Source organism: Colias philodice, chromosome 26 (assembly GCF_061535455.1).
Source record: "Colias philodice isolate Cphi_HAF_F1 chromosome 26, ilColPhil1 Martin Lab GWU primary, whole genome shotgun sequence".
NCBI classification, from domain to species: Eukaryota; Metazoa; Arthropoda; class Insecta; order Lepidoptera; family Pieridae; genus Colias; species Colias philodice.
Genome location: NC_143111.1, coordinates 7236665 through 7256149, shown reverse-complemented (window position 1 = coordinate 7256149; position 19485 = coordinate 7236665). Strand labels below are relative to the sequence as shown.

At 31.3% G+C, this 19485-nt stretch overlaps 1 protein-coding gene across 5 annotated transcripts in view; it reads right to left on the bottom strand.

Annotated features, from left to right (window-relative positions):
- The window catches only part of LOC149476989 (uncharacterized), a 124247-nt gene that overhangs the window by 2348 nt on the left and 102414 nt on the right, over positions 1-19485 (bottom strand). For all 5 annotated transcript variants that reach the window (XM_089711467.1, XM_089711468.1, XM_089711465.1 and 2 more), the window contains 3 exons: positions 15469-15524; positions 652-793; positions 10-134 (listed from right to left, as the gene is read on the bottom strand). In XM_089711467.1, the coding sequence (XP_089567593.1) occupies positions 10-134; positions 652-787 (261 nt within the window). In that variant the 5' untranslated portion in view covers positions 788-793; positions 15469-15524. The remainder of the gene's footprint in view (positions 1-9; positions 135-651; positions 794-15468; positions 15525-19485) is intronic.

Here is a 19485-nt window from a genome sequence, read left to right as displayed (position 1 = left end):
ATGATTTACCTCATGCCTCGCATCGCCCCAAGCCGCCAGAACGTGTAGCACGGGCACATCGGGCGGTAAAGGCCGTTCCACACCGCGCCATCGCTCCGCTAGGACCCATTCCCCTGGCTCGCTTAGACATTCCGCTGTAAGGATATTAATGTCTTAAAAGTGAAATCTTATATTGTAACTCTATCTGCTATACTAATACTAATCTGACACTACGAATTACTGTTTCGAATAGAAAGTTCATTTACAAAAAAATGCTATAACAATATGTTTTTTTTTTCCTACCGGACGCGGAGGCAGAATAGGAGTGGAGTATCATTTTAATTCGCAAAAAGCTTTGAAACATTTTGACAGCAGACGAAGTTGGATGGGTCAACTAGAGTCAATTATAATGTCTGCCTGTGTGTCGAAATAGTGCAATGTTTAAAACTGACCTTTTATAATATCACAGCTAATAATATATTATCAGCTATTCAACATTTGCGATAGCTTTTTTTACGAAATCAAATGTTAAAAATTCTAAATTTTTACTTCTACGATTTATTTTACACAAAAACGGTACAGTTCTTTACACTTACGATCATGGATCTGTTTTATCCGTGAATTGGTATGAAATATCCGAAATATTATGGTAAATAAATAATCAAACCTTACCTTCAGGAGCATCCTGCAACGCCCTCACAATATCCGCACAGGTGGTGTGCGACCTGACCCCCCGCACCCACAGCTTTTGTCCCCGTGCTATCACCCCCACTTCTTCGTCACTGTAGTCCGATGATGATGCCTCCATGCCCGTCTGGAAATGAGTGGCCTTTGGTAAGTATACAAAAAAAGTGCGGAGCTTTCGTGTCAGAAGTGAAACTTCTTTAGCAAGATTCAAAGATACCAAAATCGTCGAAGAAAGTTTCGTTTAGCGAATTTGAAATAACATAGGTATTAGGCACCTACTAGGTACAACTGATTGAAAGTGATGAATGTAGGTAGGTAGATGGAAATCGTCTTCACGCTATTCGTAGCCATATCCATCGTCTATTAACTAATTGTATTTCAAATTTAAAAAAAGTGGTAAAATTTAATAAAAAATAAACGTGTTTATTTAAAAAAAAATGTTACATGTGCCCATATTATCCCGTTCATAATAAGTTTTAATAATGTACCTATATACCTATTATGTATTTAAGTTAACACACCTTAATTCATGTGCTACCTCTTTAATATATTTATTATTTTCCTTTGTAGAAGCGATATTCCAAATCGGTGGTAGCCCGTAGCAGTCACGAGTCTTGTTTTGGCCTCAGTTGATCACATAGACTGACTCTCCTAAACACATTACAAATACGTAGATTTTATATACCAACCATCTAAAAATCTATCATGCTACCGTTGCCTAGCAACGCAAAACATGCAAACGATTGCATAAGTTTGCACTATCTAGGGGCGGGTTGCACCAGGCACGACAGGAAACCCCGTAGTGCTTTCAACAATATGCCTATTTTGCATAAATAGATTTAGTTATGTATTTAGATATGTATTTATATTTATATAGACATTAAATGCTGTAAATTATAAATTAGATTTGCATTTTTCATACATGCGGTAACGACTCTACTGTGAATGTAAAATATATGTATCTTCCGCTTCTAAGCTGCATAATTCTTATAAAACTTGGGATACGATTAATATAATAAAATACAATGCAAAGATATTGTATATAATCCTATTATCCAGCTTATAGTGCCTCAAATATTGTTTTTCTCATGCCGACAGGTTCTCTAATAGATATTTAAGTTTCCGTTTTCATTAGACACTTTTAGCGCAAAAGTTAAAATCAAATCTTTATCATATCGCAATCTATTTCTAAAACTTCCTAGCTTTACTTTATACGTATTATAAGAGCATAGTATCCATATCAACGGTTATATCAAAGTAATTTTAGTTGATATCGTGACTGGAGGCCATTAGGCGTTTCAACCCCGTGGCACCCTCTAGTCGCCGCGCCTTGTTACGAAATTTTTTATTTTAACCTCGTGAGTGTAGGGAGTATTGATTTAACTGAAGGCTATTCTAGGCGAGTCCTTTTGTTATCACTACATAGTATAAAACAAAGTCGCTTTCTCTGTCCCTATGTCCCTATGTATGCTTAAATCTTTAAAACTGCGCAACGGATTTTGATGTGTTTTTTTTTTAAATAAATAGAGTGGTTCTCGGGGAAGGTTTAGTATATAATTTATTAGGTTTTAGACAAAGCGGGCGAAGCCGCGGGCAGAAAGCTAGTAAGGTAAAATACTCGTAGGGTAAAGTTAAGGACGTTGTGGGATATAAACTCGATAATAGTACAGGAAATTTGGCATTTAATTTCGACAGACAAAAGAAGAAACAATTTCTAAAACGCAGTAGGTAGGTTTACAGATTCAAAATCTTTGAATAATATTAATCTGTTGACATAATTGGGTTAGAATGAGCATTCGCTCGTATGATCTAAATGAACCATCAAACAAACTCTTACACGGAATATATTTAGATATTTAGGTAACTTTTTTTTAAATAACTGAACTCGTCACACATCATTATTTTACACTCCTAATTCTAGTAGTAATTACGCAAAGAATCGAATCATGTGTAGAATTTCTCATATATACAATAAAGACTATAGAGAACTAGATGTTTTCCTTTTATCAAAGCAAAGATTTATAAAAGAAATTAACAAAATTCACATACAATTCGGCTTTAGTACTAACATGCAAGTCCAGACAACCACACATTCACATCACACTAACACTCACACACACATACACACACGCACACAAAGGGAGATTTCAGATTTAACTGTTTAATTATTCATTAACCTTTCTTATGATATTATATAATTCACCAAAACATGTAATACACTCCTTTCTGATAATATGTCATTTAAAAAATTAACTTGGCTAAGTAGTAATCTTAATTGGCTCTTAGTTCAGTACTAATATATTAAAAATTGTTACTTATTGTAATGCTGTATGATTACAAAGAAATAAATAAATAAATATATAAATAAATATATACCCTTATAGAGCGAACATAACTCTATCTACAGTTTAATTAACCTTCTATATTCACAATCTTTATGACTCATTTACGAGAATATCAACTACTTCTACATTTAAACATAAAATTTACTATTGTGTAAAAATAACGTACAATTATTACAACACTAATTTTGTATTGAACATAGCAGATACCAGATGTTAACCAAACGTAACAGTTAAGCACAAATGTAATCTAAATGTAACAAAATATATAATATAATAGCCCGGGGCTAGGTATTATGAAGTGTACACGCGATATAGCCTGATTGCCGGCACACGGTAGCACTAGTGTTGTGCGGATGTCGATTGGAAAGGTCGATGAATAAATTATAATTTTTCCTTACCTTAATTTGGGGAATATACTCTGATATATAATCTGAATTGGTAGTGTTATAAATCATTACGCTTTTTAGTCGTCCACACGCATAAATATTGTGCATTAAAATTGTTATTCTCTTCAGTAGGCTCTACACCATTGACATTAGAAATACTGTCTTTCCTCAATCATCGATATTCTACCTTTTTAATCTTGCATGGGTGGCTGTATCTTGTTCTCTCTCTGTTCCACGTATCGATATGTATTTATCGATACAGTCACATCACTAGGGTAATAGGCAAATTATCAGTAGCCCATGCTTAGCGCAGGTACCTAATTACAGACGTGAACGCCGGCGAGCGGCACGAAAGGACGTATGAAATTAGTTTATACATACTGTTCGTAAGAATGGTGAGCCAGGATCTGTCAGTTTGTATTATTGTCTTTTTTGAAGTGGCGCGATAAGAGTAATGAGAAAGTTGAGATACTAAACACGAAATATTTTGGTTATTCATATAGAGTATAGACCATTATGAGGGGAAATAGGGGATTGACATAAATTTGATAATGTAGCACAGAATACATAATAGTAGCTAAACGCTACAGAACGGACACTCTCCGCCTCCCGCCAAAATTAAACACTTACCTCCCCCGCACGATCAGTCTAAAAATGGTCCATATTTTTCTACAGGGACGATACGCAACGAAGATTGACAACATTAATCAAATTGACTTAAACTAATTTTATTATTTTGGATTTGTGATTATCGTTTTTCGTAGAAAATGGTTAGATATTGTGCTGTTTACGGATGTATTTCATCAGAAAAACGCGAATTTTTTTTTACGCTAGTCAAAAATGTGCCAACCATAAAGCGTTAACACACACATTTGCAGTCTCTACAGTGTGACTGTCAAAACGATGATTTTGTATGGAGTGTCCGGGGTGTGAATGTAGAGTGTAGACAATCGTATTTTCAATGACTAATAATACACAAAAAATATTAAAAAAACAGAGTACTTAATCAGATTACATTTTTTCATACTCTCTATGTTAGTGTCTGAAACTTATAAAAATACGCTACTTTTTAAGAATCCCCATAGTTTAGTAGTTTTCCTAAACGTCGGTTAAAACCGATTGTTCGCAGTTCACACTGTCTGTATGTATCACACAACAAAATAGTAAACAAAGCTTATATAGTTTTTAATCATCGCTCGTCTGCACTCGCATCCGCTTGTGGTGATTAAGTACAAAAGAAAATCAATACTGAGGATTAACTTAATTTTCCTGTTACTAACGAAACATTTTTAAATATATTTCAACAATTTCTACAATTAGGTAGATATTATTATTAAATGGAAATTCCTGTATTTTCCAGAAACGAATATGGAAAGAACTAATGGAATAAAACTAAACAAACTATGACAATGATATTTTTATATGATGTTTATTTTTTTTCATCCAATTTTGGAGCTTCAAACATGACTATATGTTCAAATTTTACAAAATATAAGGCTATGACGTCATCTAACCTTTATAATGCAAAAATGGATTGAAGTTATATTATAGCATAACAATAATTTGTATCCATTTTGTATCCTCTTAATAACTCACTACATTTTTTCGTGTTAAGAACTTCCAGGGAATTGGTTTCCAAAATCGTTTAGGTGGCACGGGCCAAATTGCTATCCGAATCGATTCTAAGAAAGATCTAGATGAAGGATCAACCTTTGCATATAATCACGGATCACCATCATACTTGGTTGGGTTTTACCCACCTATTCTTTTTCTATAGAAGGATTTGAGATCTAAATTCACTAAAAAGCTTCGCAGTAAGGTGTATGTTGAAAATATGTACATATTTGTAGCAAGTCATGAATTACCAATTAATCAATAATAGCTATCAGTACCTACCTAAATTTCTATGTGCCCTTATGTTTGAAAATTTATTTTACCTTCAGATTGTAAAAGCAAAACAACCTCTGGTTACAAAATAGGGATTCTATATTATATTATCCAGAAAAATGTGTCGGCTTAGATACGAAGATGTAAAATTAAGAGCCCTTATGAAGAATAGAGCCAGCTTTATTTCACACTTGTTTCTCTGATCAATTTTCTTTACTGACGATAAAGTATTAGATAAAAATCGACCTATACACATTTTTTTATTCGTCCCTCGGTACTATTGAACCAAGAACACGATAATATATATATTATGAGATGATGAATATAACTTTATTGGATTAATATCTTACATGGGAAACTTATATTTTGTTAGCATTTTTCTATCCAAACAAACCATTACTCTTTAGTTCCTAAACACCCATCATCGCTTGTTCACACAAAATGTACATTTAAAATGTCATTACCCACTAGTTTTTGTGACTGAAGGCATTTCAACACAATGATGGGACTGTGCATTATCTTTGTTATATAAGATTGCGGGAATATAGCGTTGAAACCATCGAGATAGAATGTACTACGTACTAGAGAGGCGATCGCTACTACACTCTCTTTAACACGAGCTAGAGGTAAGAATCACAAGTCTCTTTAGTCTGTGTCGGACTGTGCCCCCCGCTTGCCGCGTCAACACGTGTTATTGCTCTGTTCAAAATGCCTTCGTGTTTGCTTAGATATTGTTTTAACAGTTCCCATAATACAAACAAAGCCCGAGGAGTGACTTTTCACCAGTAAGTTTCCTTATTATGAGTAAGTCATGCATTTTACTAATATTGTTATCATTTTGGGAAAAATCACCACGCGTTCTGCGTTTCGCGCCATTTTTCATAGACTAACAGCACAGACGTGACACTATCGATGAGTCTGTTAAAAAAATGTAACTGGATTTTTTTAACTATGTATATACAATATCTACTAGGAAAGATTACCGTGGTGTAGTACCTAAATATTTATACTTTTACCCGACTACGCAAAGTAAAACGGTAGGTTATATTAAGTAATATTTATTTATTTACCTATTTTTATTTATTAAAAAAAGCTTAATCAATAGTTGTTCCAATAGGATTTATAAATTATTATGCACAACAATTACAAATAAACACAACATTCACAGAAACTAATACAGTAAAAGTTCCTTAATCGCGCTTCCTTTATTCGTGTTTTCACTATTCGCGGATTAAAAAAATGCGACCCAATTTCTATATTCACGACTAAAAATTTTTTTTATTCGCGGATTTAATAAGTACATACATAATAATAAAATTATTCCAATAGGTATCTTACCCAATATCCTTGTCAAATGGACTAATAAGAAAGTAAAATAGATCTTATAACAAGTTTGCCTAAAGTACATAATATTATGTTCTTAAATGATATCGCCGAGGCCTTTGACACAAGCCGCCTTTGTCGCAAGCCACCTCTGCAGCGATTGATGTTTTTGAGAATGTAAATAAACAGAATGGAAGCAACCTTATAACTCAATAAATAAAGTATATTTTTAAATGTAGTTCCGTTTATAGTAAAGTTACAAAAATTGTGATCGAGTAAGGGGGCGTCCATAAATTACGTGAGGTGTTTTTTTAAATTTTCTGCACCTCCCTCCCCCCCTGGTGAGATGTCGTGAGAATTTATTCAACCCCTCCCCCATCCTCGAATCTCGCGTGAGATTTTTCAAAATGTGAGTTTCTTATACGTAAACGCCATCAACATTGAATCATCGTATCCATTTAAATTACATCATGAAGCAAAAACTGATAAAACTATTGATTACTACACAAAACGACAAAAGCTTAATAAATTGATATTATTTAAAGGAAATTAAAATACATAGTTTAATATAAAATCCTCGTTTTATTAATTCCCTAGTATCAGTACCACCAGATAGTACCGAGTAAACAGATTGCACAATGTGTCGCATCTGCACGCATTGCTTAATCTTTGAACTTGAAGCCACGCCTCGCTCGTTCCACACGTACCCCACCACATCGGCCGCGCGCAATGTTTTTGTTTGGAATAACCCCTCTAGTAATATATCTCGATGGTTGAAACACAGTTTTTGTGTACTTGACGAGATATGAATTGTAGTTTCGACAAACTAAAGTACCCGTCACGAGAAGCTATAAATTATGTAAACAAACATCTTTTACTAAGTAAACATTTTATACTGCGAGATAATAATAAATTGACCATATTCAATCGACATGAAATATAGACGGGTTATATGAAAGTAACAACCTATTTAATTTAGTCGGATCATATTTTAACGACGCAAAGCGCTATCGTTTGTGTTTCTTGGTACCGGAACGCGTCCGTCGCAGGGATTGTGAACTATCGGGACGCCATTTTGAAATAAACGCATCATTCGAGTTTCGAATGCGTACGAGTTTGTTTCATTGCTTTGCATATATCGCGGATCTGGTTGTTATTGTTAATTTTGTTATTGTTTCGTTATCACTTTTTTATTGTTGTTACTTTAATTGTTGCGTTAATTTTATTTGTTATTACGTATAATGGAGCCAGTAGCCAGTACATCTAAGGAAATAAATTCGCCACGAAAAAAACGTCAAAAGGTGCGTAATACAATTTATCTAAAATATATAATAAGTAAAAAGAAAGAGTTGTTTGTTCAAACGCGCTAATCTTTGGAAACTTAAGGTTAATATTAGAAGTAGGTTTTAAATTGTGAAGTAATTGGTTAGGTTAATTGGTATATTTGTTATATTTGTATATATATGTGTATTGGTATATTTGTTAATTGTAATATTTGTTACTTAATAATTTATTAAATCTTAAACAAATTCATTTTTTTTGTTGGTCCAAATGTTGTGAACTCCTGAACACTTGTTTACAAAATTTATAGCTTCTCATGACGGTTACTTTAGTCGATGATTAGAAACAATTTAAACAAGAGGTGGATGTCAATTTTGATTTTTGGACGAAGTTTTTTAGGAAATTAATTCTTGAGACGTTCAGATAAACATATAATAACATATACAGATGAATCTTAAATATACTTCACTACATAGTATAAAACAAAGTCGCTTTTTCTGTCCATATGTCCCTATGTATGCTTAAAAGTTAAATCTTTAAAACTACGCAACGGATTTTGATGCGGTTTTTTGTAATAGATAGAGTGATTCAAGAGGAAGGTTTTAGTATATAATTTATTAGGTTTTAGACAAAGCGGGCAAAGCCGCGGGCGGAAAGCTAGTTTTTATATATATTTATTTAGAAGGGTTTTGTCAACACAATTACGTAGTAATAAAAGTTAAATTGGTATGAGTTCTAGAGAAATGTTTTAATAAAAATGTGACAAGTTTCTACATCATTATTATTTATTAGTAACAGCTAAGGTGTTACAGTAACGCACTATCATTTAGTCATCAATTTACTTAACAGCTTTCTTTTATACGAGAAAGCGATAATAGTAGAAAGGCGGTACTTATACATTTTCATTTGATCTATCAATAAGTCATAATGTTTCTGTAATTGACTGTAAAGTGGAGTGTAACTTAGTCTTACCAATTGTACCTACTAATTTTCACTATGAAAAAATTAAAGGACCCGTAAAATTATATTGCATATTTCTTGAAGCTCGCCTACCGACAGCAAATTAAATTAAATTAAATTATTGGAATGTAGATATAAAATTCTCAAAGCTTATACAGAGCTTTAGCCTTTACCAAGAAATAAGATCACCAAAGCACATAGTATCGTCAATATCAATATGTCTTTGTTTTCATGGAATAAACTTTTTCATTAATTTATTCTCAAGAAGGATAGGAAAAATATGGGATTTATAATATGTCTACTGGTAAGCGGTAAAGGTACTTACTTACTTACGTATACAATGCTAATTTTGAAATAATGACGAACTATTTGAAAAGCAACCACAGAGCTTCTTGCTCTTTGTAGAAAACAGACAAACATTTAATTTCGAAAAATTACACCAATAATTCAAAACACTTCTAAAAGAAGCCTTAGCAGAATTTGAAGAATTTGTGTTCGTGGATTAATCCTTGAACTAGCTTCTCTCCTGGAATGGTTAATTATTTATAAGAGAGAAGTGATAATTCACAGAAGGAACTGCATATGGATTAATCAATTGTTACCGCGTAAACAATACGTATGCGGGAATAACTGTCACCTTAATAACTGTGGTGCAAGTTAGGAGCTTTTAACAGTCATCTGTACCATATAATTTTGTTTAGATAATGTCTTGTAAAAGTTTAATAGTAGATGTATTACAAGTCATATTTTTTCTACATTGTGTCGCCGAATTATTTTGAAGCTCTCTGTCGAGTGTCGAGTACTGTCTGCTCTTGTTTTTAAAACAAATGTGCAATTTTGCAAACGTTCTTCTCTTAAAATATAACACTTCCAATAATTAATATGCTTTATCGATCTCGTGGTTGGTGTAGATGAAACGCACAATGTCGCACTTAATATACTGGGAGCTATTAAATGCATCTATAAAATCATTAGCCAAAATGAAAACTATTAATCGCTTCAGCTTATCACTTTTAGCTCGTTGGAATCATCCATTCTCAGTGATAAAAGCAGACAGGAAGCATATAGATAGCTTATACACACAGTCGTTAAGATCGAGTTATCGTATGGGAAAGCAAATTTGGAGAATAATTATTATTAATCGATGTTTAAAAACGAATCTCTACAGTAGTTCGTCTTTGTTCTTCTTTGCAATAAATTATAAAATTGTACCATACTCCTTAAATAAGGACCTAAGTACTTATAAAAACCCTAACACATTGGCGCTTGGTTTTTAATAACGATAAAATAATAATAAAAATAATTCTAGGAATAAAATTACTTTTGACATAATCTGGATAAAAACAAAAACATTTTTTTACTATTCACATGGTTCATGGATGTATCTGTAAACATTACAGATGTTTACAATTTTCACAATTCATTTCAACCTATTTCAAGTAATATGGTAATTAAATAATATACCATTTTGATGTACCTACTTATGTAAATCTTAAAAGCAGATACTTACATAAAAGTGTTGACCTAAAGCCAAGTAGTTATTAATTATGAGCACAATAATCAACCCACAGTACAAGGCTTGTTCGTATCTACAATGAGTAGTCATGTAATTAACATTGACAAAGGTATTGCGTGTACGAGACACTATCGTTACATAATGTATGAGATTACATTGAAACAAATTAATACGAGGTGTAAGGGAATATGAACTTGTATGTGTAATTTAGTATTAAGGTGAGTTAATTTTTCTAATGTGTACATGATTTTGTTTCTCTGGAACTGCAGTACACTATAAAAATTTAGATAAATGTGTAGATGTGAAAACATCAAAATAATTATTATATAAGTATTACACTTTACAACATATCCACTTCTAAACATGAAAATTTGATTAGAAATCTATTTACTCGATACTTCGAATACATTTTAATACATAGGTATGATCTCACTTTGAGAAGGTTAGTCAAAGTCATAATAAATATTATACAAACATGCAGAAAAACTGAAAACAAACAAAAATTGAAAAGAGCCAACTCGATTAGAGTTTATTTCACAATAAACTACACTTTTAGTCGCTGACATGACGAGAAATCGACGATGTTTCTTCTTAATAAAGATCTTCATTTTGTAGATTTTGACCACCCTGAGCTAAGGCATCAGGAAATTCACGGGTATTAACATAACTCCTGTGAATTCTCCCAGTGCCAAGACCCAGTGTGATGTTCTCCTTGCTTCTTTCTTCTTCTAGAACTTTCTTCATATATTACGGAGTTTGGAACCATATAAATCTTCAAAACTTCACACTACAAAGTATTACGTCAAATTTTATAAGAGCCTACTTACTAAATAATAGTTTAAAAAAAACTATTAGTGTATTGTCATCGGTCCTCAATAAATCTACAAAGTTTGAACGAAATCTGGCCGTTTAAAGTGGGTCAAAATCGCGCCCAAAGAAGTCGGTTACAAACATACAGGTGAAGCTAATATAAAGCGTGTAATAAAAACAGCGTGTGTACCATGCACAAGTGTTAGAACTGAAACTTTAGCAACATTCAAAGATACCAAAATCGTCGCCTTACTCCATGACGTTATTTTCATGACACGAACTTGAAATTTTACTGTCAATGCGCCTATAGATCTTACACTTCAATAAATAATTAAACATACAACTAACAAACTACTTGATACTCTTTTCACAAGCTTTAACAAACATCCTATTACAAACATTCTGACCTACGATTAAACAAATTCCTTTTCAGACATTCGATCCATACAATCTTGCCACTTAACTCGTAACCAATATCCCACAATTTACAACAGTTTTTCTATAATGGTCACATTAATTGCAATGGTTACTGTGCCGTGGTTAACCGCAAATATCCGCAAAGTACGGTTACCGTTGAGATTTGTTTTCGATCAATTTGCTTTGCACTTCTAGTTTTTTTTTAAGATATCTGTTAGCCAAGACTTAACACATTAAAATAATATGTACATTGTTATACATTGATACTTGTAAACACTGGAAAGTTGCTTTAACGACAATTTTGAATTATATTTAAACAGTTAAAAATCTATATAGATAGTTTAGTATGTAGGTACAGCTGATAATTATTAAGGCCTGCACTATGAATGAATGAATGAAAAATACTTTATTGCACACTTAATACAGGATTATAAACTAAGAACCGTACAAGTAACAACATGTACACTGTACAGAGGGCGGTCTTATCGCTGTAAGCGATTTCTGCCAGACAACCCGAAAATTTAGAAGGATTACATTTATGGTGGTGGTGCATTACAAACTTAAAATTTTGATTTGAACTAAAATAAAATGAATAATAAATAAATATAAAATATAATTATAACCTAAATAATAAATATACATAATTATTAAATCTATAAATAAATAGATCATAAGCATAACTATGACTTCGTTGTAAAACTAAAATCTAGGAAGCAGTCATCGACGTCAGTATTCAGTAATCTATTTATCTACATAAAAGATATAAAATTAATAGCAGTAGTAAATAATACTATTTAGTAATGGACCACTTTAACGCTTTAACTCATTATTTTGAATAATAATAAAGCCAAACAAAGTTGCAAAACAATTACGCAGTAAGTAATTAACATTGAAATTCTTTTCTTTCGATACATTTTTCACGATACTATGTACAAAAGTCGTATATTATAGTTATACTATACACGCAAATTGAATCGTATATTGCGCGCATAAGGTTGAAAATCCTCTAGCACGTTTGAAGGTTTTGTTGTTACGGCCGTTTCCATGGTAACGTGAAAAACCAGCCATGTTATTTCCTTTGGTTATCAGATTTTGAAAACAAATTACATGGACATTATTGAAATGTTTTCTGAAGGTTGTTTGATGTTTATTTTTGTCGCGGTGGTCATTAGTTTTATGTGTATACGACTACGGAGAACAAATATTATGTTTCTATACTTGGTATCATAAAATATTCTATCGAGTATACCTATGTAGCAAACTATGTTGTAATGTACCTACTATATTGATCAATAAGGTAGGGATATGAATAATTTAAAATTATACGTGACAAAAACAATTTTCTCACCACATGCATATACATAGTTACATTTTGTAGGCTTTATTAGAAATAAAGGAAGGTAAAGAAAGACTACATAATATCTTATGTGGCTCAAGATATAAAAATCATAATGTAGTCTAATAATAATGGTTACATAATATGTAGCACCTTTCTTAATTATGTATTTAACATACATATACGAACCTATTAAAAGCGATTTTAATTAATCAGATAGTGGAACCATCAAACAGACATTGAAGGGAAAAAATTAGAAAACTGCAGCGTAAAGTGGATTCTCGTGCAAAATTATGCCATTTTAACAATGCAATGATAAACTCAACAAGACAATTAAGTTAATAAGCCTGTCGCATGTTCGCGGTTCATTCTTGTAAATCTAGATAGTGTACATGCAAGACAACTTACTTTGAAGACTCTATATTCTGTGTATTTTTATAGGATAAACTGCGTGGAAACGCGGTTGAGCTGAATAACCTAATGAGATGTAATTAGAAGGTATCTTGAGGGTATAAACTATAAAGTATCCTCTTTACAGAGATTGGGCTAAAAGTACCTACGCTCTTTACAAGAGATGACATGATTTGGGCTAAAAGCGATAATGTCTCTGTGGTAGTTCAATTTTATTAGAGTGGGGCTCTAGTTAATGTTTTGTCAAAATTGATGCTGTGTAGTTATTTTAAAGAACGTTATAATAAAGAAGCGTTGTTTTATTTTTTACCCAATATTTTCACTTTTCTTTTAAACATCTGGTATATTTCTTAGTTAAAAATCTGTACCAAGTCTCAGCTAAGCCACATAATAATAACTAGTGGCTATAGGCTAAGCTTATGCTATTCTACTTTCCAGGCAATATCTTTATGAAACTGAAACTTTTGGAAAATTTACGCATGCACTCCTAATAAAAATTGTCATATAAATCGATACGATATTCGTTTAGAGATAGTTTAACATACGAGTAAAGCTTATAAATCCCCAATTACACGTAATGACTATATCCTTCACAACATAATAGCCATAACAGCCTTACATCATTAACCCAACATTTCACCCTATCCCATATCCTGTCATTAACCTTAAGGTCGAGAATCGCGTGCAGCTATCACGGCCCATACGACACGGTTCGAAAAGGTCACCTTACCCCACCTGACCCACCCTTTGTTATGATTTGTCAACCTTTAAATGACGTGTTTATCCTGACTTTCGTTATACTGGCGTAAGAAAACAAAATCTTTATTGGACGTTCAGTTGTTTTCGTTGCGTAAAATTGCGTATATTATTCTAAGAAAGAGCATAACAATTCAAAAAAGTTATAATATGTATTGCACTTGTTTTAAAACAGTTATTTTTAGTAGTAGTTGATAGATATGATTTTTGTACAACCTCGGCTGCAAATTATTTAATTTATATCCTGCTATTTACTGCACATAATAATTTTAATTATATACCTAATGATTGCTGTAGTTCCTTGGAGACATGGTAGAGCTATCCTTTGTTTTAATATATAGGCGATTATCTTTTTGTGTACCTACCTATTTATACTAAACATTTTCACAACCAAAAATTTAACGAGTATTGGAAAACAAATGATTCAGGTACGATCGTGAAAAAAATTAAGCATTACGGAGAAAGCCTTAACAATTTAAAATAATTTGTCAACAGGTAAATTTAAAGGTTACTTGAATAAATAAATGGTAAGTATCAGTTTAAATAAATATCATATTATCATCAAAAACATAACCTTTCAAACAAGTTATTCGTACAAAAACACCAGTTTTCCTTCCTAGGATAATTATACCGATTGCACCCTTTTTCGTAGTAACAACTATTGCATGACTACAGACAGATGCAATTCATATGTTTTTCTGTATGTATGTGGTGACCTCGGGAAAAGGTCGGAATTAACAGATGTTATTATTCTAAATTGAATGAATGAATATTATTATTATACCCTATTAATTGTGAAGTTTGAAGTCTGTAAGTATTTTAAATTATCCAAATAAAGATTTTGTTAATAAGGTTTAGAAAAAGGACATTTGTGTAGTATTTGTTAAAATGAAGTTAGTTGCTAATTATTGATCTACTAAGTTCCATTGTCTTTGTGGTTTAATAATACTCTATTGTAATATTGTTATAAAAATAATGGAGTCTTCATAAGAAAAGGCTCTTTTGATTTGAGCAAATATAATATTTTATTCAATTTTAATTATACACAATGATTTCTATATTATACTAGCGGTCCGCCCCGGCTTCGCCCGTGGTACATATTTACGTTCTATCTACATAAAAACCATCCTCGTACTTCAAGGAATATAATAAAAAAAGAATTATCGAAATCGGTTCAGCCGTTCTCGAGTTAGGCGCTTACCAACACATTTTAAGCGCATAACTCGAGAACGGCTGAACCGATTTCGATAATTCTTTTTTTATTATATTCCTTGAAGTACGAGGATGGTTTTTATGTAGAGAAAACGTAAATATGTATGTACCACGGGCGAAGCCGGGGCGGACCGCTAGTATAAGATATAATTACGTTCTTACCTTTTAATCACGATGTTGTCAAATGGACATTTTCTTTCCATCCATAAGAATGTGATCTGCAAATAAGAAAAAAACTGTTATTTTTTATACCTTTAAACAAATCAAATTGAATTGTAGAATTTAGGTAGCTTCAAAACGATTCAAAATAAATAATAATAAATAAAAAATAAAATTGTTTTATTTCAAAACATATTGTGACCAAAAGAAGTCAAGTTGAATAAATAAATGTTTCAATTTGAGTTTGGATATTTCAAAGTTATTTTTTTGATCATCAGAAGAAGATTTGTATGAAAGTATTTTTAATATTCACCGAATATTGTCACACATTGCTTCAAATATAATATTTATTGAAGTATATATTTTGCTCCCATGTTCTCCATTGCGCATGGGCGAGCATGTGAGCGACATTATATTTTGCAATATATGAATGAAATCTAACAACTATATGCAACGAACTTGCACTTTAAAATATTAAGTATATTACAAATTAACTAGCCTTATATGCACACTGTACATATAATAATATTGAACCGGATTTTTTACCCGGTGACATACAAAAGTGTTTCATACATGCTTCAGTTATTTTAAACGAGTGCGATTAAACGGGTTTTTACCTAGAAGTTATAAATTTGAATGACTAAAATCCGTTACAGTATCGTCAACTGACCACTTAGTTAGGATATACTCAGAATACTAGTTCTTATTGGTTATGAGTAGCGTCAGCAAAAAAAAAAAAAATATAGGGAGCATTTTGTTTTTCTGTCCGAATAATTGATATAATTACTTACATTTGCCATTAATTGATTACGTTATTGCTTTGTTTGTTTGTTACAATGTTTTCCATGATAAGGTCGAGTCCGACTTGCGTCTTGCACTTGGCCGATTTTTTATCTTTATATTGAAATTATTAACATATGCACTATGAAATATGCCGCTAAGTTATGGTAAGACTAGTAGATATGGTAACACTTATTTATTAGTTTTTATCAATATTTATTACTAAAAATTCGTATACTCTTATGTCATACTGGTAAAAAGGAATAGATTAATATAAATTATTATTTAATTCTAATGTGCATAATACAAACCACGAATAAATCATAACAGAATTGTATGTCGGATCGTGTGCGAAATTTCAAAACGCTCTTACACTATTACTTTATTTCCCAAGTAGGTTATCACGACTCGAGTCTCAATATAAAATAGATAGCGCAATTAATTTTATTAATAGGCTTGTTTTGCTGCCACTACTATAAGTGACAGCCATGGACTGCGCTGGAGAAATAGCGGAGGCCTATTTGAACATTTTTTGTTTTAAACTAATTAACTTGATTGCGAAAAGTTGGCTGGCTTTATGCAATAAATACTTTTCGTGTATTATTAGTCTATGAGTAATTAATGTAATTCCTTAAAAACTTTAATATTATTATAAATATTTACTATAAAGTAAGAGGGAAACTGAAATGGGTAAATCGGTTCTCTTTAATTTTTTTTGTGTTTTAATAACATTTTGATATTTCACTATACTAAAATATAGCGCAGCATAGACTTTTTAAAACTTCTCTATCTTTGTTTCTTATAAAATGAAACCTTAATAAAATGATTCCTTTTTCTTCACTATTTGTTGAAAACTTAGAGTTGGAAACTTAGAAGATTGTTATAAAAATGCATTGCTGCATTTTTTACCCTTTTATTATTATGCGGTAATCCAAATAAATATTTTCGCGCTTAATTTAAACACCAATAAGATTTTAATCATCGGTACTAAAATTTAATTCCTTCACGTTCAAAGTCTCTAATTATAATATAAATAAAGTGAATATAATCATAAATACTTAGAAGTGTTAATTATGATAATATCAAGCGCAAAATAGATGAATTAGCTTAAGATTTCAGTGGAATGTTGTTTATTGATTAGCGGATATTAAAATAAACTGATTATTTTAAGATTACATGAATCTGGAATGCATATAGATTATTACTACAATAGCTGTTAGTTTATCAAAAGCTGTATTTGTGTACCTACTATGATTATTGATTAAACTGTTTTTGTTCAAGTAAATAAAATGAATTGACGATAAGTTGACATTGCTACATCCTAGACCACGCTTGTCGCTTTCCATCAGGCGAAGCGATGGTCAAATGCTTGCCTAATCCTAACATAAAAAAAAAAATAACATAAAAAGTATGCACATAACTTCAGAATGACTGTTGCAAATTTGATGAATAATTGTCGCATGGTCGAAATTATCATCAGTATAAGGTTTGCATAAAAGATAATTGAATACTTAAATTAATCAAAAATGTACCCAATTGCTGTAATATTAATAAAAAAAAATCAATTGTAAACTGCCAATGTGCGAAATTGTATTCAAATTCCTTATATATTTTGCGTAATTGCCCAATAACTAAAAATCATAAACAAACATACAGAAGAACTTTCATACTACGTTAACACGATAATTGGAGACTTTACAATTTTATTAATTTCCATAAAGTTTGCGAAAAATATATAAAATCCGCTAATTTTAGACCTCACGTTTATTTCATAAAAATATACGAAATCCAGTATATAGTCTATGTAATATGAATAAATCAATGTCCACCTTGTTTGTCAATTACTTTACATTGTTGAACGTTTTGTAACGGTTATCTTGTTCTAGATCTAATCGTGACCAGTATACCTTGACATCTGCGGTTTTGAGGAATACTTGACACTTTTTTATAAGTAAGTTTCAGGTTAAGGAAAATTAAGGGATGGTAGGAACTATTTATGAAAAAAAATTCGTTAAATAGTTACCTAATTAGTAGGAACGTAATAGTGTGTACGAAATTGTGTATACCTATGCAAGTCTGGGAAACTTTTTCAGGTTTTTCAATTTTCAGGTAATAGGTAGAGTATCTGCTAATTATATTTTTTGATTACTAATTATAGGTAGGGTTATCTGCTGATTATATTTTTTGTTAAAAATATTTTAAAGTGAATCTAATTGACATTGCCTTTCCTCTGAAATTGCATGTACAGAAATACCTTAGTACGAAAGTTTCAATGCGAAAACTAAACATTAAGAATGGAAAATACTTTCCTTTTCTTCAGAACAAACTTAGGTTCAAACAAGCGAAGAATAACCCCTGAAAAAACCTATTGTATACAAATAGTTACATGATATTATTAATATTTAGACAAACTTTAGTAAGGTGCAAGACTGTTACGCGTGACATTTTATGGAAATTTAACCTATTACGTGCTGACAAGCGTGATCGATCGTGCGACCATATTTATTTATGTGAATGCAAAATTACGTTCTGGTCAAATTGAAAAATTTCCACTCTCACTTGCCATGTAACATGAGTAACTAGGATATATAGAATACACTTAATTACTTAAATATGTATCTATTTAAAATATATACTGATTATTTAATAAAATTTAATATACTTAAAAATATTCGTCATTGAAATTAAAAAAAAATAGGAGGCTTTTGAAAAATTAGAATTATTTAATTAGAATTTAACTTTGTAATTTTTTTCATTATGTTGTTAAAAAACACTTACAAAAATACATTAGGTATTCTAATCATTCGTTGCAAATACCAAGAGTCAAGACTTAAAACGGAGGGTCAAAATAAAATGGCCGACGCAAAATTGCTTTAATAATAATAATTAATGGAATGCAGATTATGTTTTTAATTGTAATAGACGGTAAAATTGCTTTAAATAAATCATTTTTTGTCCATGACACGAATAAATTAATTGGTGCCAAGATCTTTTATAGTTAATTGTTTTAGTATAGTTACAATTTACTATATTTAGTTATATGTCAATTTATAGTGTTATTATAATTATTATTTATTATATATTTTATTTGCAACTTCCGTGCGTTTAAGCAAAAAATAAGGGATACCTATAATTTTAAACCTATTGATTTTTGTTTCATTTATACAATTTGTATGTTTCGTGACTTTAGTATTTTCTAGGACTAGGTATTATTTATAACGTGTTTAATTTTATGTTTAT